The 22071-nt window shown below is 40.4% G+C and overlaps 2 protein-coding genes across 2 annotated transcripts; both read left to right on the top strand.

The window, feature by feature from the left end:
• Window positions 1-666: 666 nt before the first annotated feature.
• On the top strand, window positions 667-10084 carry tiprl (TIP41, TOR signaling pathway regulator-like). The gene is made up of 8 exons (XM_083986230.1): window positions 667-797; window positions 1651-1778; window positions 4478-4657; window positions 6269-6368; window positions 6468-6599; window positions 7456-7551; window positions 7661-7723; window positions 9309-10084. The coding sequence occupies exons 1-8, from the start codon at window positions 768-770 to the stop codon at window positions 9438-9440; spliced, it is 861 nt and encodes a 286-aa protein (XP_083842356.1). The 5' UTR covers window positions 667-767; the 3' UTR covers window positions 9441-10084.
• A 1036-nt stretch (window positions 10085-11120) lies between these two features.
• Window positions 11121-21733, top strand: ska2 (spindle and kinetochore associated complex subunit 2). The gene is made up of 5 exons (XM_083987294.1): window positions 11121-11185; window positions 16900-16992; window positions 18070-18246; window positions 19382-19456; window positions 20958-21733. The coding sequence occupies exons 1-5, from the start codon at window positions 11153-11155 to the stop codon at window positions 20997-20999; spliced, it is 420 nt and encodes a 139-aa protein (XP_083843420.1). The 5' UTR covers window positions 11121-11152; the 3' UTR covers window positions 21000-21733.
• The last annotated feature ends 338 nt before the right edge of the window (window positions 21734-22071 follow it).

The following is a 22071-nucleotide window of genomic DNA, read 5'->3' as shown; positions in this document are numbered from 1 at the left end:
TCCTTCAAAAAAAGTGTAAAATTTGGTTTGCTGCCAGTCCATTTCTTTTTGTGGATATAAAATTTACCTAAAAACAGAGATATTGAATAATAGAAGGACTTTGCTAAAAATAGAACAAGTTGTACAAAAAGTAAAAAGTTGTTTTCAAAGTAAAGAAAAATGTCCTTTTGTATGTAGCCTACTGAATATCCAGTTTTCTTCTCAATAAAATGTTGTACATTCAACCAAAACATTTGACAATAGGCTATAAACAGTGAAAAAATAAATATGCAATAGATTCATCATACAAGCCACAGAAATCACAAGAGTATTCAATATCAAGTTTAAATCTTTCTAATGTTTTTTATTTTGTGTATAATTTTTGAAAGACTTCCTCTTTTTAAACGCTTTTTTTATTGAAAAAGTACAAAAATAAACAATACTGGCATTTTTCATAGTGCATAGTAGCATAAGTTTCAAGGGAATGCCAGATGAACATTCATTCAACATTAGTGCAAGTTAACTCACAATAGGAACATACACATTAGTGCTTCAATAGAATACATTTAGAGCAGTTGAAATAAAATTAAAATAAACATCTCAAAATAAATAGTCAAAAAATAAATTAAATATAAAATTGAATAAACATTTTTAAACGCAGCTCTGTAGCAGATAGAAATACCTATGAGAAAGACAAAGGAAGCGGAACTACAAGCGAGGGAGTAGTGTAGTGAACGCACCACCGGACCGTTTTCACAGGCGCACCCAGGTACCCGCCATGACCATGGATGTATGAGACTGTTGTCAACAACACTGAGGTAAACGGGGTTTTTATTTCTGCTGCTGCTCATAATAACACAAGGTGATAATCTCTGAGCTGAGCTGCTGCTGCTGTTGCTCCGTCTCTTCCTGCTCCGCTGCTGCAGGTCGTCGAGCAGCTGCTGAGGAGGAGCGGTCACAGCCGACACACTTTCTATTTTTTTAATTTCATGTAGTGGATTTACATGATACAAACTAGATAGAGAGATACACACACAGTTCAGTCTGCTACATGTGGAAACCTTGACACAGCTGAACGACTGCAGGACATTAGTGAGGAAAACACTTTGATTTATGCTTTAATTTATTCTGCAATCTGCGGTTCATCAGTGTAAATCCTAAAATACTGTTTGATTATGTGCAGTGGTGGATGAATAACCAGCAAACCCAACGACTCCCTATCCCTAGCTGTGAAACTTTTGACTTAAGTTTAAATCATATAAATGATACATACTGGGTTTTTAATGTTGTTAACATTATTAATGAAATGTTAACAAAGTGAAGTAGTTAAAATGACCATTATATGCATTATGTTCTCCACTAAATATGAGGTGTTTGCTGCTAAGACTAGATTTACTGCTACTGTTGATGACAGGAGAGAGTTAGGTTGGGCAGGCTGTCAAATGTTAATGTGTTTAATGATGCTAATGCTTTTTTATTTTCTATTTGAACTATTTCCATCCTCCTTTCCTCACTGATTGTAGTTTTTCAAGCGTAATGTTTGTTAGTAGACATGAGTTGCAACGCCTTATCCTCTAATAGCTACTACAGCTCAATATACTGTATAAAAAACTTCACACTTCACATAGTTAAATGTAAAATGATATTGACTACTTGTATTTCTTCTTGTAGCAAATGTTGGCCTCCCTGTCCACAATGATGTCCCACGGTTTCAAGAGCAGCAAGCAGGACTTCACCTTTGGGCCATGGAAGGTGACTGCTGCCAAAAACCACATCATGAAATCCAAAGACATCGAACGGTGAGAGGCTCCTTTTATTCTAACATGTGTAACTTGTCTAAAACCTTTACCTGTTCAGCTCTTTCTGGTGGATTCAGCTTTTTCTTATAACACGTTTAGATATTGTCACTTTCTGGTGGATCAATGTTTTTGCTGTAATCTTATTTCTAAACTCACTTATATACTGTGCTTTATTGAATAGATCTAGTTAGATAGATAATACTTTATTATTGTTGTGCAGTACACAAAGTCAAAGTCAAAATCTTTATTTGCCATTTGTGCATACACACATAGGAATTTTTGTATGGTTGTTCCAGGTCAGGTGGAAAAACAAAAAAACACACAAGGACATACAAGACACAACGAAAAACACTTTAAAAAGGCTAGAGCCTGGGATTAAGAAAAGGACAAAGACATAAAGAAACACAATGAAATTTACTTGAGCAGCCTCTAAATTTTAAAACAATACTCACATTCACACACGCACGCATAAGTATATTAAAAACATAATATCAGAAAATAAGAATTGAGGGCATCCAATATTACACCATACTGCACCATGTTTATCTAGGTGTTGTGTTGCACTTTGGAAAAAAGCATCTGGCACATAAACACATGTAATTATGATCCATAGAAAACACAGCAGAACACATGGTCAGTAAAAGAAGTGAGGACACACTGAGTGCAGTTGTTTTTAATATTTTATAGCAAAAGACACAAGTTAGAAATGTGGGAAAACTGTGTCCCCCCCAGTGCTAATTAGTGTTTAACTCCAGGTATAATGTCACAGGGTGGAAACGGCATTTACTATGAAGTCACATCCAAATGAAACACACATTACTCTGCGCCTCAGTGCTCAGCTAATCTTGGATTAGTGTGTGGCCAACAGTGGAGTTTCACTGATGTGTGTTTGTCAAACTAGTGGTCAATACTGGCAATAAAATGGCTCAAGTACCTTTAGTGAAATGTCTTTTTACTTATCAGACATAATGCAAGTAGCGATTTATTTACAGTGAGCCTAAATTGGCCGTTATATGGTCTTTATATTTTGTTTTGGGTCTTGTGTTTATATAACTGAATTGCACACACATTTAAAACAGATGACAAGATAGAAATGATACATGTTGATGCTAATCATCAAGCAGTGTTTGAGACCCTCACCCTTTCCTGTCATTTTAAAATCCAGCCAGTTACTCATTTACTTATTTTTCTGTAGGTGAGTCACCACCGCAAGTGTGACATAATGGTTATCATGGCAGCTCCTAAATGTTAACCAGCAAACAAATAAAACAAAGCTGCAGTGATCAGCCTCAAACACTGGATGTGTATAGGTAGTGTTAGCCTGCCTCCTACCTGAGCCGAAATCAGCAGTCAGAAGCTGATTTCATTTTAGCTCTAAACTCTGTAAATATATCACTTTATCAACATTTCAAACATTTTTAGGTGAGAAAGTAGCCGTTTAGATCAGCAGTGTGACGTTAATTTGTCTAAATACCATCCATCCATCCATTGTCCACCGCATTATCCAGAGTTGGGTCGCGGGGGCAGCAGTCGGAGCAGGGATCCCCAGACTTCCCTCTCTCTGGACACTTCCTCCAGCTCTTCCGGGGGGACCCCAAGGCGTTCCCAGGCCAGCCGAGTGACGTAGTCACTCCAGCGTGTCCTGGGTCTTCCTCGGGGCCTCCTCCCGGTGGGACATGCCCGGAACACCTCACGAGGGAGGCGTCCAGGGGGCATCCTATACAGGTGCCCGAGCCACCTCAGCTGGCTCCTCTCGATGTGGAGGAGCAGCGGCTCTACTCCGAGCTCCTCCCGGGTGACGGAGCTCCTCACCCTATCTCTAAGGGAGCGCCCCGCCACCCTGCGGAGGAAACTCATTTCGGCCGCTTGTATCTGGGATCCAGTTCTTTCGGTCATGACCCAGAGTTCATGACCATAGGTGAGGGTGGGAACGTAGATCGACCGGTAAATCGAGAGCTTTGCCTTTCGGCTCAGCTCCTACTTCACCACAACGGACCAATAGCACCGATTCGCCTGTCAATCTCGCGCTCCATCCTTCCCTCACTCGTGAACAAGACCCCAAGAGCAGAAGTAAGCGATCCGGTCGTTTTGGCTAACTTCGTTAGTTAGCAGCCCCCGCCCTCGTCATGGATCTATTGGTCCTCGTCCCTACGTCACCACATTCCCGCACATCCCTTGGCTGCACACACAGCCCTTCATGCCGTTCTCTCTCCTCTCTTTGAGCTAAGCTAATTACGGGCGATACGGCTCTATCTCCCTTGTTACTGCACGCACAGTCGAAAGGATGGTGTCTATCTGCTGGTCATGGACTTGGGAGTGAGGCAAGACACGAAAAAAAAATGTTGGTGTATCCCTTTAAGTTTATTATTTTTTAATGTGGATGAGGCTGTGGCTTTAATACTTTAAATACAAAATTAAAAAAAAAAATTACACCTCAAGAGTTAAATTAGAAGCTGAAGAACAAATGCTTTGCTTTTCTAAAATGTGGTTTGAAACCATGAAAGACACCATGACGGAGCTGGAGCTCAGATCTATCACATGATACAAATGGATCCTGTGACACAACAACTACATTGTCATTTTAAAGTCTGGAGTGAATAATACTGATTGAATGAATTTGCGCTGAATGAAGTGTGGACATACTGTACAGTTGTGTTTGTGTGTAACGGTTTTGATCTGTTTGCTGTTCGTCTTTCCAGATTAGCAGAAGAGATGAACATGCCGTCCCTTCCAGAGATGCTGTTCGGGGACAACGTCCTGCGCATCCAACACACAGACGGCTACGGCATCGAATTCAACGCCATCGACGCCCTGAAGAGAGTGAACAACATGGAGGATGCTGTCAAGGTGGCCTGTGCTCAGGAATGGCAGGAGAGCAGGCAAGATGGACAGAGATGTCGGAGTTACAGTTGATATGTGGAAAACAATAACTAAATACCAATATAAAGAAACACACAAATAGAAAACTGATGCTCAGATGGACATTTCTCTGTTGTGCCCCTTCAACAGAATGAATAACAGCCTCTCTGAAGAAGAATAAGTACCTGTCCATCAGTATCTCTGCTGTAGACTCAGGGGCAAAGGGGCAATCACATTAAATTTGGCTGCTTGGCAAGGTTACATGATTTGGGCAGCAGGACTTTAGCAGGGAAACAGACACATTAATATCCATCAAGGCAATTTTATTGACTGTAAACGATCCTCAAGGCCACAGCGTGCACCTCTTGTTAAAGGGATAGTTCAACATTTTGGCAAATTGGCCCATTGCCATAATCCCTATAGTCATAGCAGTAGGTTCGTTACCTTTATTTGTCGGTGCAAGCTATCTTTAGAATGGCGGAGCAGAGCCGTGAGCTGCTCAGAGCTACGCTACGGAGGCTCATGGGATTTCTTGGTTTCCCTCATCAAACTCATCAAATACACAATCCAACAACTCCAAAACGCTCTGGTGGACAAGTTGTGACCTGCACATTCACCACGCTATGAGATAATAACACAACGTTACCAGACAGAGTTGTTTTAGAGGGAAATTCATGCAAAATCACTGATGCGTGTTGCCTTCAGGGACAGTTTTTCAGCAAGCAGACTCTGTATTTACCTGGATAGCTGCTGTCAACTTCTAAAGTGCAGATTTGAAACTCTCTCCCAGCTTTTGTTTGACGTTGAAACACCGTGTAAAACCAGAGATATGATAGTGTTGTTACAAAAATAGTTAAAAGCATAAAAGTGGGGTGAGATGGGCAGGCGTTTGATTTTCTCCTCTCTGTGTATTTGTCATTTTACAAAACAGAAAAAATGGTTGAATCGGCTGATACTGTATTCTTTTTGGGCCAATATGTAAATAAAGTAGGTTGAAGTGAAAAAAGTTTTGCTGGGAAAAAAAGGATACCAAACATGGGTATAGTGAATATTTTTTCTATGTGGTATATAAAGGTAAAATCAAAAGTAGGGATGTCACGATTATAAATTTTCTTGGTACGATTATTGCCAGAGAAATAATCACGGTATTATGATTATCACGATTATTATGCATTAATTAATTTCACAACACTATGAATGTGTAAAATCAAATATAGTCAATATAATTATTACATTACTCATTGTTTACACAAAATATTTCAAGTATCTATTAATATATGACCAATTATTAACCCCCAGGGGAAGTGTTTGAAATATTCAGGTCATAAATTGTCATCTATACCAAATGTTTGCGTTTATTTTAATCGTTTTATGTTTTGTTTTGCTTTTTTTTTTTTAATGACACACTAACATTTAAATTCCTACCAATTCAATGTTATGTTAGATAAATGGACCAGTATCTGTGCATTTACCTTTAGTTTTGCGCACATCTGCCGATACGGTTCCAACATAAAATTTTGTGAAAGTAACGGTATTTAGGAATCTTTACAGTTAATTAATTGCCCACCAAAACCAAAACAGGCCTCAGACCTCTAAGGGTTAACATGAATCTGTGTGATCTCGCCCCTCAGAGCGGATTCGGAGCACTCCAAGGAGGTGGTGAGACCTTACGACTGGACGTACACCACAGACTACAGAGGCACCATGATCGGAGAAGGTGGGCAGATACAGGTGGGTCAATGGAGCAGCAGCACCACCATTATCAACGGCTTCTGTTATGTCTGTTGTTTTATATTATTATTACATATGTCGACCTGTTGTTGTCTGAAGGCGACGGAGACGACAGAACGGATCGACATGGAGAAGCTGAAGGCTCGGGAACAGATCATGTTCTTTGACGACGTGCTGCTGTTTGAGGACGAGCTGCACGACCACGGAGTCTCAATGATTAGCGTCAAAATTGTGAGTGCTATCGATCCAAAAGAGAACCAAAGTTGTTTTTTACAATCTGGACCTTATTTCTAGCGATCATTTCCTCACCCAGATAACTTTGGTGTCATTATGAGTCGTTCTGATGAAATTAGATCCAGCCGAGAGCTGCGTATATCCATTTAATGGAGTCTACAGGGCAGCACAATGCAGCCTCTAAATAACACATTATCTGCCGGGAAACTTGTTCATTTCACCAATATTTTGTCATGATAGGCTAGTGCTATTCCCCTCTGAGTCCGGGGTTAGCTGTTATCAACATCCGGGGTCTGTAGGTTGACCTACTGACCTCTGACCTGGATGATGTCATCTCTGAGCGCCGCGCGGCTCATTCTGATAATAATCATTCCGCTTCGGCATTCGGGTCCATTTTTATCTCAACTAGCCGGAGCTTTAGTGAGTCCTGCCAAGTTTTGCGGCAGATAATGTTATTTAGAGGCTGCATTGCGCTGCCACGTGTACTATCCTCATATGGATACGCGGCTCTCGGCTGCAGCTAATTTCGTTGGAACGACTTGTAATGACACCAAAGTTTATCTGGGTGAGTAAATGATGGTATTTTATGCTAGAAATAAGGTCCAGATTGTAAATTGTAAAAAACTGCAATTATCCTTTAAAGCCGTGTTCTCCTTTACAGGAACTATAGTCACACAGCCACTTACACTGACTCCTGAAATCTGTCTAATTACTCAACCAATGGTGCCTTAGTTCTGTCTGAAAATTAAATAAATGATGATGAATTGATCCTAACTGATTTCAAAATGTTTGACATCTCCGTAACCATGACAATGATGTGATGTTTTAACCGTGTGTCCTGTGGACGATGCAGAGGGTGATGCCTACCAGCTTCTTCGTGCTGCTGCGCTTCTTCCTACGAGTGGACGGCGTGCTGATCAGAATAAATGACACACGACTGTATCATGAGGCAAGTCGGTTCCTCCCAGCCAATGACTTAATAGAGTTTGAATGTGACAGAAGTTGTATCACACTGTGAATTGAGTAATGAAGAATATGATCCTATCTCTGATTTCCAGGCTGGAAGGGATTACATGCTGCGGGAGTTCAGCACGAGGGAAAGTAAAATAGCAGATCTGAAGGTGAGTTGTGTAACTGATAACGAGCTGCGAGGCACAACTGCAGAGCGTTGTTGTGAAATAATCTTAAGTGAATGAAGCAATGGAGCTCAAACTGCACGCCATGTTCTCCATTAGTGGAGATGGTGTTGGCCCGGTTGTTGCGACTGACTCAGCAGCGTTTCATATTCCTCACACCATTCAGCGATTCCTCATGGAATTGCCACCCGGTTTCCTCCACTAATCCCTCAACTTCTTCCTTTGTCAACCATTTATATTTTTACAGTTGGTTGCTTGGTCACACAGATGCAGAATCTCTAATTGCAGATGTGCTGTAGGACAGATTGGCTCTCTGCTCAGATATTGGGCTCTTGAAGGGAGTTAGCTGGAACTCTGAGTGTAACATCTTGCCAGCTGCTCACAGATAAAATGATTGCGTTCAGCTCAACTCAGCCTTCTCCCAAATTTCCCATTAACAATAATGGGCTGGGAAAAACATTACAACCACCTGGCACTGTAATGCAGCGCAGCACAGTCCAACAGCGCTTTAGTGCAAACTTTAATCTCAGTAAAGAATAAATATATAGACATGATAATGGGCTGTCATATAGATATAGCTCACTGGGTTGAACAGGTTTCCTGTATACAGAGGCTACAGCAGCCCTGAGCTGCATGTCATTTCCCTTTTTTATAAGAAAAAAAAGCCTATATATACAGTATATATATCTCAATAACAAATAAACAATCTCTCGATCCCTCAGGATTGTACATCTCATACAAATTTTTTGTCAGTGTCAATCCACTGTAACAAATGTATTGTTTAATTGTTGTTCTGGGTGGTTTTATGCTGTATTTTACAAGTAAACGTAATAAAATGGTCATGAAGTTTTTTGTTGAAGGAATAAGCAGCACTGCCTATTAACATAGAAATTAATTAGCATACATTTTACCTATGGTACAGCATTTGCATACACATATTAAGTCTCACCACATATTTAAAATAGAAGCTGTCATTTTGTTTGATTTTGACAATAATTATTAATGAAATGTTAAAGGGATAGTTCAACATTTTGGCAAATTGGCCCATTTCCATAATAGTTTTCGGAGTAGGTTTGTTACCTTTAATTGTCGGTGCAAGCTATTTTTAGAACGGCAGAGCAGAGCCGTGAGCTGCTCAGAGCTACGCTACGGAGGCTAATGGGATTTCTTGGTTTCCCTCATCAAACTCATCAAATACACAATCCAACAACTCCACAACGCTCTGGTGGACAAGTTGTGACCTGCACATTCACCACGCTATGAGATAATAACGTAACGTTGGGAGAGGGAGTTGTTTTTGAGGCAAATGCAGAGACAGCTTGCTGAAAAACTGAGCAGCTCACAGCTCTGCTCCGCCGTTCTAAAAATAGCTTGCACCGACAATTAAAAGGTAACAAACCTACTACTACTACTACTACTATAGGGATTATGGCAATGGGCCAATTTGCCAAAATGTTGAACTATCCCTTTCACTCATCATCAGATTTCATGTAAGTCTTTCAATTCATTAACAGAATATGAATATAAAGTCTTGAAGATGAGTTAACACCGATGTTATTCTCTCCTCTAGAACGTCCCCGCTGCGCTCTACACCGATCCTAATGAAATCGCCCAGCACTTAACCCTGAAGCTGACGGTGTGTGAGAAGCTGGAGCTTCCTGTGACGGAGCCTCAGACGACCGCCGACGAAGAGCGCCAGTGACCAGCGTATAGTTAGAAGTCCACAGCGATGTGTTGCGCTATGAAGAACAGGAATAGTAGTCTTAAAACACATCGTTAATCTTACAGTAACATAACCATTGATCTCTCTGCTTCACACATCTGAGGAATAATTTTTACAGGTATAGTTTTTTTTATATATGGCCACGATGATGGTGTGTTCTTAAACCTCTGCATCTTGATGCACTGTAATAAAGAATCTTTTACCCCAGTTCAACACTTTGCTTGAGCATCTAGCTTCGATTTAGCTTTTTTTCCAATTGAACTGATTTTGTTTTGTTTTCACTGTCGACTTAACATTTTGACTGTAAGGCTCACTAGGACATTTGTTTGTAAGTCTTACTGTAAAAAGCTACACTAAACAGCACTTCAGTCGAAACGTTTCTGTAAATATGGGAACTGTATTTTCCACAGTGACTAACAGAAGTGGGAACTTGGTTTCCATTTGCAAGTCAAACAGAATCTATGTGAATATGTCGACCATGCGGCCAAATAAATGTTGTTTGTGTAAATACAGCTAGCTTACTGTGCTTGTGCTGGATTTTTGTTTTCTTCAGAGGAATGTCCATGGTTTACTTCAGCTGTGCAAAACAAACGGGTTTCTACCATTAACAATCATTAAATTACTCCAACATGAAACCCAACTCCAATGTTGATTTGTAATACAGCCTGCAAGATGTTTAGTTTTTTCATTTTTGATTTGAGGTTGCATTTATTATTACTGATTACTCAAGAATAGAGTGGAATTATTCATCCAGCCACAAGTGTAATTGTGCTGTTCACCTGTTTTGGGTTTTTGAACTTTTGGAAAAGAGAAAATTTACCTTGTACAAAGGTTTGGGTATTCCTTGGTAAATTATATATTTTCTGAATCCCTGCAGTTGTTACATTTTGTTTTGTTGTGGCATGTACCACAGTTTGGACAGTAGGTTTAAGGGTGACAACAAGACAAAGAGAGAGAGAGAAACTTATTCAATAAATATTTTGTAAAGCTTATAAAGATTATGTTTCAACAGCTTTTTTATTTTATTTTCATAATGATAGATAGATAGATAGATAGATAGATAGATAGATAGATAGATAGATAGATAATACTTTATTCATCCCTAGCAGGGAAATTCAAGTTAGTCCAGTAGCTCACACAACAATGACACAAAAAAGATGAACACAAAAATGTGATAGATATATTGTTTATGCAGACAATTCCAGAAAATTTGTCTTCTTGCCTGAAAATTTAGATTTTTGCATGTCAAATTTGGAAGTAAAACTGGGAATTTAGATTCTGAAGATGCAGCATCTGTCTATCGGAGTAATATAATACATCATAATAATACATCCATGGTAACGACACGCATAAACACCCGGTAGTAAATCGGAAGCTGGAGACTTTTCCGTTGTATGCGCCCATAGCAAAGATACTAAACCGTCTTTGCCCGTAGCATAGCGAAAAATCCTGACAGGACTGAACTCAACAGGCGCCATTTTGTGTCTGCTTATCCAGCTCATTTTTATTTATCAACGGTTTCCAATCACTCATCATGTGACTCGACGCCATCTTTGAGTTCTGTAGCTCTGTGGCAGCGACATCGAGCAGCAGAGTGAAGGCTGTCGTTCCACACCGCCGACCAATCAGCGTCCTCCATTCCTGACAGCTGACCAATCACAGAGCCCGAACCAGGCCGAAAACTATTCAACATGGAGACAACAGTTGATAAGCTTGAGGCGATGGTAAGCGCAGCGTAAAAAACTGTTTTATTGCCTGTACGTTAATGTTTTCCTTTTTTTCTTTCTCTGAAATTGCTTTTTATCGTTACTGAATAATAACATGGCAAACCAGCAGCTCGGTAAATTATCGTTATGAGTTATTCAAATGGGATACTTAAAAACACACACACACACCAGTTAGTCCTGCTGTGATTTTCTCTCTGTAACGTTATAACGTTAAACATTTCAAACTCATTTGCGCCATTGCATTCAACGTGCACGTTATTAGAGGAACCAGATGACACAGCCGAGGTTTAACACTACTACGCCCCAGTGTAGGGCCACCTGAAACGGCTACTGTGTAAGCGTCGCCCCGCTCTCTTCTTCAACACTCACGGTACTAAAATGACCAACAACAACCACAAAAAAACGCGTACATGTTGGTTATAACGTATTTTTCGTTGCTGCCTGCCTGCCAGGTGAACCGGTGGCCATGTTGTCTGCTTTGTTTACGGTTTATTATCCTATCGGGAACAAACTCCAGATGTTTTTTAGTCGCAGATTCGCCATTTTCATGTAAACTGTGTCAGCAGATACTAGCCACTCAGACTTTGACATAATGGGGGCTAAAAACAACAACAGTGTTAGCCTACTTCTCTGCCACATGAACTGTCCAATTAGCCAATGTTTAGCCAACTTTGGATTTTTTTGTCGAGACCACAGCTGCTGTGACATCTTTTTTTAACCAAATGTCTCTCTGTCTCTCACACTTTGGTTTATGTAATGTAATTCAATAACTTTAAGATCATCAAAATTGTCCTACAAAAGTATCTGCTTGTGTAACCATCTGAAAAAACTTGGTTGCACCACAGTGTTAAAAAGTGGGAGACTTTTGACACTGAGATTGTGTGCTGCTGTGTTCCTCTGTTCAGTCCAAACTTTGTTTCATTTAAATATGCTGAAGATTTTATATAAAATTATCTTTCTTTTTAGCTGAGGAATGATGTAATCAAGCCACATGATTATTATTATGAGTACTGGTACTGAATAATGGTCTTCATCACTCGGTCTTGACTACAACACTACTACATGAGTTAGCCTAAACCTGGTAAAAAGAGCGGCCGTAACCCAGCCTATGGTGAGCACGAAGCTCTGATGAAGCACTACCCTACGTTATTTTGTTATTATAAAATTTCAGGAATTGAACGCTGAAATAATCTTGTTGCATGACAATAAAAAGGGGGATCGAGGAGGGTCAGATCAAATCCCACCTAAACTAATCTTATCAGAGATGTAGGCACCCAGATCACTACTGTGCATTGTCAGCTTTTACAACAGCGAACCACTTCCTCCTTTTACAATCATGTCTGCAAACTTCAGCAAGAACAAGTAAATGTGTTCATCTGAACACACTGGCTTACATTGCACACAACGGCAGTGACGCTTTCTCACTGTGTGCACATTTTATTTAACCTTTTGGCAAGATCATCAGTTTCTTATTACACACAAGACATGATAAATGTGAGTGAGCAGAGAACAACAGTGAGTTCAGGTGTAAAATATTTGACCAAACATAGATCCACTTACAAGCCTTTTTCCTCACCTTTTAACAGTATCTTATTCGCAACGTCCAAACTACAAATCCACACTACTGATTACAAGCAGGTTTTAGTTTTCTGTGTGTCTAAATACTAGAATAATGCACTTAAAGCAGACAGAATATTATATATAAACAATGATGGGAATAACGGCGTTAAAATAAACGGCGTTACTAACGGCATCTTTTTCAGTAACGAGTAATCTAACTAATTACTATTTCCACCGTTACAACGCCGTTACCGTTACCGACAATTAAATGAGGCGCGTTACAAACTACTTTGAAGCCGTTGTCCTCCGACTTGGCTCATCTCATCTCAGACACAGAAGCTGCTAAACTGTTGTTTTTTTCCCTCCTCTCCTTTGGTGAGGGGAGGGGGGAGGAGGGAGGGACGAGACAACCGCATAAGTGATGCTGATTGGTTGAGGCAGAGTAAGGTTTCATGCTAAGCCAATCAGAGGCAGTGTTCAGTTTGTACACAAACCACACACGCACGCAGTTTAGCCTCACACACACAAACTAGCAGAGGGAAGCTGCCGAGATCGGAGGGAAAGTGGAAACAGACACTACTTTAATCTCCCTGAGGTAAAAGACAAGAACATGTGAGGTGTAGCTACATTATGTCCCGGAGCGAAGTGTTTGTCCTGAGCTTCTGCTCACCTGACTCTGTGCAGCTTCTTCATTAAATTCAAACAGTCCGACACAGCGACGCACTGCTCCTCTTGACTCTAAAGTCTCTGTAGCTCATCAGCTGGAACTCTTCCAGAGCAGCTACAGCAGCGTTGTGACCTCAACCATGGTTGGTGAGAGCAGAAATGTTGTTGTTGTAGTGAAAATGGGCGGGCTCGTGAAGACGCGAATTTACACAAAGTCAAAACGAGCGATAAATCGCATTTCTCGCGTATCTCGCGTTTGGTCGCGCGTATAAACTCGAGCGAAAAAAAAGCGTTCCTCGTGTTTGGCGGGAAGCCCCTTGCGGGTCTTCCCGCCAAACACGATGAAAAGGACGAAGACGCGAAGGTCCCGTCGCCATAAAACAATCGGGTGTAGCGTCGCAAAAAAAAAAAAGTCGCGTCTACCGCGTCTCGCGCCTAATCGCGTCTTTGCGTCACGGCCTTTTACACCGCGGACGTAACGAATAAACGGTGACGGTGTGAACGAACAACATAGAACAGGACCAGACGTGGCGTTGTTTCCTCTTTTCACCTACAGCTCCACTCTCCCTTACTTACACTAACTGTTATTGTTGAGGCCAGATAATTGTGGGATTTGTAGTTTTTGACCAATCGTGTGCTCTTTCTTTTTGTGATTTTTCCGGTTCACACATGTTTGTTTTTTTTAGGGGCAAATGCGAGTGAAATGCTCGCCCATGGTGGGCATAAGAAAATGTAAGACCTGTCTAAAATTATTTAAAGGGACAACGAGGAGTTTTGGAAAAGCGAAGCGTTTTCACACTACATTTATGAGCCTCCGCGCGCACCGTAAAATTCTTTTGACCGGCGCAAGACAGACTCATGTTTTCATTCATCAAGAATTGAAGTCAGAGGTTCAAAGAGGTTCAGTTACCGTCGTAGTTCCGACCATAAACGGCGATTCAGCTGCGTTATTCTCATGACTCGTTGCGAAACCGAAAGTAAAAAACGCTGGTCGGCTCGACCAGCATCTCCGCCACCACTAATAATAACAAAATAACGATAGAGACAGAACGATATATTTATCGAAAATGGGTCCATTAACAAGTGTGGGTAGCGGAGATTCATCCACATTAACGTGAGACTTTTTTATAACCGAATAGAAACTCCTCGTTGTCCCTTTAAGACTTGAACACAATAATTCAACAAATTTAAGACATTTTAAGACCTAAAATTTAGATTTTCACATTTTAGACTTTTTAAGACCCCGCGCGCATACCCTGTTATTTCATATAAAAGTTTAAGTGCATACATATTTTATGATGCTGTGTATTATATATTTAAGACCATCTTAGAATTTTCTAATAAATTTAAGACTTTTTAAGGATCCGCAGATACCCTGTTGTGCGCTCGCAGCAGGACAGATAATCAGATGGATAATCGGTAAAGTTAATAATTTCACTTAATGTGGCCATGAATAAATTAATTTCGATGTTTCGCCTGTTATTAAACGCAAATCTTGAATAGGTCTCCGCTGTTTTCACATTTAAAAAGGTCTTTGTTGTCTTTGTACAGAGACAATATGAGATTTGCTTGTAGCCACAGCACTTAAAAAACCCACTGTAACCTATTTTCATAGGCACACCAGCCTCGCTTTCAATAAAACACACACTCGCATTCCATAATTGCGATCAGTGAAATATATGAAAACAATAAAATACAATTTAAAAATGAGAGAAAAAAAATCCAAATTCTTCGACATATTTAAACTTAAAAAAAAGAAAGAAAAAGTAACGCAATAGTTACTTTCCCTGGTAACTAGTTACTATTATAGTGAAGTAGTGGAGTTACTAACTCAGTTACTTTTTGGGAGAAGTAATTAGTAACTATAACTAATTACTTTTTAAAAGTAACGTTCCCAACACTGTATATAAACTATATGGCCAGTTTGGGAGTGTGCTGCTGCAGATGCACACGACTCTCTCAAGCAATGAGCAAAGGAAATGGAAGAGTTAGGCTACTCACAGCTGGGAACAATTACCGTAAAGTAAAATCTAGGTTATGCAGAGACAGTTCCAAATAATAGTGGGAAACTGTTCATGAAATAGCGCATATCTATTCGCAGCAGGACTTTCCTTCACTCCTCCGTCGGCCTAATCACTAACCATTTTCATACTAGACTGTAGCCTGTGTAGCTAAGCTAGTCCGCTGTCTGTCCAGTGCCCTTTTACATTGTACTGCTGGTGACCCTGCTAGAAAACCAGTGCAATGTTAAAAGGGCATTGGCCAGAGTTAGTTACAAGCAAAAGGAAAAAGTTTTTGAACTCTGAGATTTCGGCTGTTGGCGGGTGCTCTGACTTCATTGCACTACTGTACGAGACAGCTAGCAGTGCAATAGTATTGTCAAAGCATCTGAAAACTGCAGAGACACATCAAGTTAAGTGGACGTGATAGATGGGCCATGTTATGGTTTGACAGGGATCTGCTCCACATGGTAACACAATCCATTCAAAACTGCTCTCAGCAATAATAGACAAAGGTTCATGTGTTATATGGAATTTGATATTAGTAATTTACTGGTCCAGATAAAGCAGGGAATAAAGAAAATAGTCTGGGAAGGGAAAACTGCTCCCTGCAGTCAGCACAGACAAGACGTTTACATGAACACTGCTTGTGTTAGTTAGTTTGCAGTCAAGTAAATTAACATGGCAAAAATAGAACAGCATTTGTCTGTGTTAGGATCACAGCTTGAATAAAAGGTGTTTGGCTCTGGTCTTAATTGATTTGTTTGAGCCCAAGTCCCCGGCTACAGCCATCTGGCAATTAGTTGGCACTAGTATATAATGTATTCATACACATTCACTCTTTATAAACTTTGATATGTCACTAAATTTAAGTTATAGCCTAATATGTAACTTTTCACACCTGGATTGAGAGATTTTGGGGACGTTACAACATCATTATTTCATTTTTTTTCAGTGATAATTAAACGGGAAAAATAACTACTGAAATAATCGGCCAAAATGATCACAACAATACAATTTTTTATTTCATATCATCATGTGCCCCTAGCTGCAACATAACATGAAAAAAAGAGAAGGAATCTCTTAACTTTTACACCATATAAGCCATTTATTTTCATAATAAACAACAAGCTAATGGTCTGAAAAATCTACTGCAATATCTCAGAAATGTTTTTAATAGGAATGGAAAATGTGTTGGGAACCTGGTGAGTGGAGCTGGTATTGACCTGACCTCTTTCTTTTTTTTTGATACTATACCAACAAAATGTGAAGCTGAAAAAACTGTAAAAACCTGTATCAGAGTTCAAATTGATCATGTTGCTGCTTTACCAGTCAGAGAGTTCCTAACTTTTGACAATAACTTTTCCAGTGTCTCAACAGTCGTATTGAATTTCTACTCTTTTTTTTTTTAGCCGGAAGAAGCAGTGTTAAGGTTAAGTTTGTTAATGTGCCATGATCCAAGTGTAAAGCTGAGTGTCCTTACAGTTCCTGAAGTCAGAGGCTGACCTGGAGTACATCGAGAAGCGACTGAAGCTGGACTTCATCAACAGCACCGCAGAGAATGGAGCTCCTGCTGAGGTAATAAACTCAACGACTACTCGTACTGTTTCTTTAAATGCTGTCAAACTATTAAAGACAAGACACCTGTTAGTCCACATGGAGACATGATGGTTTTGTCTATTGGCACCCCTGGATTTAATCACAGAATTTACAATATCTTCAGAAACAGTGCAAATGAATTAATTTTGTAACAGAATAGCTACAGAAAAATCTACTTGTTGAAGTTATTGAAGAATACAATAAGTCAAGACGAGAAGCAACTAATGACTAATGTTTGCAAAACATTCATAACGGCCAGTTTATCAGTTCATAAAAAAAAACATAATGCAGCAACACAAGACAAAATATTACCCTAAATTAATGAAGAATGAAGCAAAACAAAGCGGAACACATAGAGATTGCTAATATGTGCATCAAATAGGAGCAAATTCTCATAAAAGTGAAGTTCATGATATGTTTCATTTATCATATATTTCAAATTAAAGCTGTAACAATTAATTGATTAGTTGAACAAAAATCGATTATTAAATTAATCGTCAACTATTTTGATAATCGAATAATCGGTTTGAATAGTTTTTTAAAGAAAAAAAGTCCAACATCTCTGATTTCAGCTTCTTAAATGTTGAATATTTCTGGTTTCTTTGTTCCTTTATGACAATAAACTGAATATCTCTTTGGTTTGTGGACAAAACAAGACATTTGAGGACGTCTTCTTGTGGTTTGGGAATCACTGATTGACATTTTTGAACATTTTTGAACATTTTATTGACCAAACAGCTAATCGATTAATCGATAATGAAAACAATCGTTAGTTGCAGCCCTATTTCAAATGAGAATTATCACTAAAGCGCAGACTTCCCCTGTCAATCCAAGTCCAACTTCCTGTCTGGACAGCTGCAGTCCTCAGTCTCATCACAGTGAGGGAGAATGATTTGAATTACTAGAAAAATCACAAAATCAATGTGTATATTTAGATAATCCTCATTATTATTGTCAGTCTTGGGGGAAAATCCCATGTTTCCTGGCTTCTTTAGTCTTCAGCCCCTCAGAGACTCGGCTCGTCACCACCGTTGATCGTGACTCTTGTGTCTGCAGGAGAACCCGGCGGTGATGCTGGAGAACCTGGCGGCCATCAAGGCCAAACACGCGGCGCTGTGCTCCCAGGTGAAGGAGATCGCAGCCACACAGAAAGAGTCCATGGACTCCATTAGGAACAACCTCGGCAGCGTGATGAAGCTGATCGATCACATGCAGCAGACGACAGATGTAGAGGTAAGGGACTCACTGTATCTGTACACTCTCTGTTAGACTGTAGCTTAAAGGGATAGTTCACCCAGAATTGAAATTTCACTCATTATCTACTCACCCTCATGTGGACTAAGGGCTGGGAGAAGTTTCAGAGTCCTCCGTGCCTTCTCTGAGTTACAGCGGGGCTCTGTGCAGCACTGCATGTCCATATAACGGTTGCAAATGGATACCACTTTTCTTCGTAACAAAAAGACACACCAAAAAACATCCAAATACCTCCATGCTGCTCGTATGTAATGTCCGTCTTGTATTGAAGCCCCGAAATGCGAAATTGTCCCGAAAAAAATTAAATATTTGCAGCAGAAGCTCCTCTTCCTGGTCCGTCGGCATCAGTGCGATTACTGACGCCGGCGCAAATCTCGCAAGATTTCGCATTTCGGGGCTTCAATACAAGACGGACATTACATACGAGCAGCATGGAGGTATTTGGATGTTTTTTGGTGTGTCTTTTTGTTACGAAGACAGTTGGTATCCATTTGCAACCGTCATATGGACATGCACTGCTACGCCGAGACCCCCTGTAACTCAGAGAAGCCACGGAGGACTCTGAAACTTCTCCCAGCCCTTAGTCCACATGAGGGGGAGGAGATAATGAGTGAAATTTGAATTTTGGGTGAACTATTCTTTTAATAGACTGATGTATTCAATATGCAATATAATGACACTGATAAGAAAAAACGTCTGTAACAGAACAGATAAATGAGAAAAGGTGTGAACGTCTCCATCAGTAAAAAACACTCTTCTTTCTCTGTATCATTACATTTAACCCATGACTGCTTTCACTGCTGTTTGTAAAAAAAAGAATCTGATATTGATCTGTAAGTAGAGCCACATTTGCAAAAACCTTCACAAGTTTTGCAAAGGAGACACGCGCCTGTGTATTTTGAAAATTATGAATGACTCTTTGTCACACAGTCCTCTGGTGTCAAATAGTGTGCAAACAGTTGAGTCCACAATATTTCTGTCTGAATAAGGCATTGTGTTTTTATTTAAGAAGGTCTAACATGACGTAACAGACAACAACATGACTTTTCATTATCAAGTGTGCAGTGTGTTCCTGATCACAGACTGTTCCTGTGTCATTGTTTCTGTGCTGCAGGTTGAGCCGACGACAGAGTCGGAGCAACAGGCAGCAGAGCTCGTGGCCTCGGCCGACAGTCAGACCACAACACAGGTACGAGCTCGGCTCCCAGGACCTTGTTGTTGACGTGTCCTTGGGCAAGACACTGAATCCCCCACCCCACCCCAAATGTGTCATTGTAGGGTGTGCAAATGTGTGATAATGATTACGAAAAGCACAGTATGAAAGGACAATTCCAGGCAAATTCAACTCGGGCTGTATGTTCCTAACATTTTAGTTATAAAAGAAGGAATCTGAAGATTTTCTGTTTAATTGCTCCTGTTTTGCGGTAGTTGTGTCTGTCCCCGCATCGCCACGGCAGCAATGAATGGGAGTGGATGCAAGTTCTGCTGTTTAGGCTGTTTACATCCCTCAAAGCCGCAATTTTTTTCCACAGACAGCGTCAGATGGCGACTCAAACATGCACCGAGAAGTTTATTTACTTCAAGCAAGCCGACATGTTTGTTAAAGTCAATCTAATTCAAAGTCTCCCGGAGTCTCGCGCGAGACCCAGTTGCCGTGCGCGGTGTGTTCAGGTGCAGTGGGAAGCTCCCGTTTGTGTCATAAACACAGGAATATCAACTCTTGACTTGCTTCATGTAAAATAAACTTCTCGGTGCATGTTTGAGTCGCCACCTGACGCTGTCTGTGGAAAAAAATGTACACATGAAGCAAGTAAAGAGTTGATATTCCTGTGTTTATGACACAAACGGTAGCTCCCACTGCACCTGAACACACCGAGCGTCAACTTGGGTCTCGCGCGAGACTCTGGGAGACTTTGAATTAGATCTAGTTTTACAAACATGTCGGCTTGTTGAAGTAAATAAACTTCTCGGTGCATGTTTGAGTCGCCATCTGACGCTGTCTGTGGCTTTGAGGGATGTAAACAGCCTAAGCAGCAGAACTTCCATCCGCTCCCATTCATCGCTGCCGTGGCGATGCGGGGACAGACACAACTACCGCAAAACAGGAGCAATTAAACTGAAAATCTTCAGATTCCTTCTTTTAGACCTAAAATGTTTAGGAAAATACAGCCTGAGTTGAAATCGCCTGGAATTGTCCTTGAACGTGTGTGTGAAAGGTACAAGAAGGTGTTTATGAGACAATGAGACAATTACTTACTCATAGTGCAAAATAACGCTACTGAATGACATCATCGTGATAACGTGGATCTAACATATGATATGGTGTGAAATTAAGTGTGTGAAGGACATCAATACTTCTCAACAATCTGACTTCAGTTCACCACCACACCGTCCGTGACGCCAAATCCCTTTTCTCCAGACTTTGCGTACACATGGTTTTTAGAGTTTGCATACATTGTCCCGTTTTAAGTTTGTTTTTTTATAGATCAAAATCTCTGCGTGGAAAGTAGTGACATACACTACTTTTAGGCCCTGTTTTGTACACTACCTTTATAAAAGAGACCCAATCACTTCCAGTCTTTTCCCTTTTAACCCCGAATGTCTGGATCACAGATAAAAGCTGTTTACATCAGTGTAGGATTGTATTTCATGATTTCTGTTGGTTTAAATGAGTGAATCTTTTCTTCCAGGTGCCTCCAGATGCAGCAGCTTTACCCGACAGCTGCCACTGACTGAGTCTGTTCCTTCATGTTTCCTGCTCCGAGCACTGAAGAGAGAGAGAGAGAGAGCGCGTTACGCTCTCGGCTGATCTTTCTGTCGGTCGGTCGGTCAGTCGGTCCAGACCCCCACGTCTCAGCCGTTTGAATGGATCGTCCTGGAGCTTTGCACACACTCATGTTTCCCTTTGGGGTGAAATGCTAATAACTTTATTTATCCCCTGACTTTTTATCCAGCTCCTACCTACATCACCGTCCCTACGTCGGCTGTTAAGTTGCTAACATGTTAACCTGAGACAGTAACCATGGCAAACCCGATCCCTGCTGCTTTCCATCACCATGTTGGTATGTTTTTAACATGTTAGCATGAACATGGACATGATTAAATCAACGTGTACAGCCTTACAGAGCCACATCAGTTATTTACAACCACCTTCATGTATCGCTCTTTAATCCTAGTGTCCTGTTCCCGTAGAAGAACACACACTGTTGGCAGCTAGTACATAATGTATAGAACTTATTGTACATGTATTATACAAACACAGGGTTTCATCCGTGTTTTACACCAGTGTTGTACAGCTCCTTTATTTCTCCCTTTATGTTTTTTTAGTTTTTTTCTTCCTGCAAACAACTATGTAAATTTGTGGTAATTATAGTGAAAGTAGCAACAATGTTCTGATGCATCTGATACAAAAATAAATGAGGTTGTGTTTTATTCCAATAATCTGTTTTAACCTTCTGACCCTGTTCAGTTTGTGTCCTGCTGATGGAACCAGCAAATAAAGAAAAAAGTCCTGAAATCTGTCAAAACAAGCGTGCAGTCGACTTGGAGAGACTTTGTCAAACTGCTTTTTATTGTTGTTACGTATGTGCTCCAATGTGTCACAAAAAGAGCTGTGGACATGTAAATTAGGGCTGATATACAGTATTGTGAGTATTTAACGCTCTTTTCTTACATTTAGCTAGTTTTTGTCCCGTTGACCTGAGGAGGAGAGGAAGCAGGCGGCAAAATGCAGGACAAATAATGATTCACTACAGGAAACAAGAAAAGCTTCACACGCTGTTTGGCTCCTGACAAATTCTTTTA

Source organism: Trachurus trachurus, assembly GCF_905171665.1.
Source record: "Trachurus trachurus genome assembly, chromosome: 14".
Taxonomy (NCBI): domain Eukaryota; kingdom Metazoa; phylum Chordata; class Actinopteri; order Carangiformes; family Carangidae; genus Trachurus; species Trachurus trachurus.
This window is presented reverse-complemented; position numbering and strand designations above follow the sequence as displayed.

Excerpts from the sequence above, each read along its gene's own strand:
- tiprl (XM_083986230.1), top strand. The coding sequence starts at position 768 with ATGTATGAGACTGTTGTCAACAACACTGAG. Across the intron at positions 1,779-4,477 it reads AAATCCAAAGACATCGAACG|ATTAGCAGAAGAGATGAACA; the intron begins GTGAGAGGCTCC and ends TCGTCTTTCCAG. Across the intron at positions 4,658-6,268 it reads CAGGAATGGCAGGAGAGCAG|AGCGGATTCGGAGCACTCCA; the intron begins GCAAGATGGACA and ends CTCGCCCCTCAG.
- ska2 (XM_083987294.1), top strand. The coding sequence starts at position 11,153 with ATGGAGACAACAGTTGATAAGCTTGAGGCGATG. Across the intron at positions 16,993-18,069 it reads AGAATGGAGCTCCTGCTGAG|GAGAACCCGGCGGTGATGCT; the intron begins GTAATAAACTCA and ends TTGTGTCTGCAG. Across the intron at positions 19,457-20,957 it reads ACAGTCAGACCACAACACAG|GTGCCTCCAGATGCAGCAGC; the intron begins GTACGAGCTCGG and ends CTTTTCTTCCAG.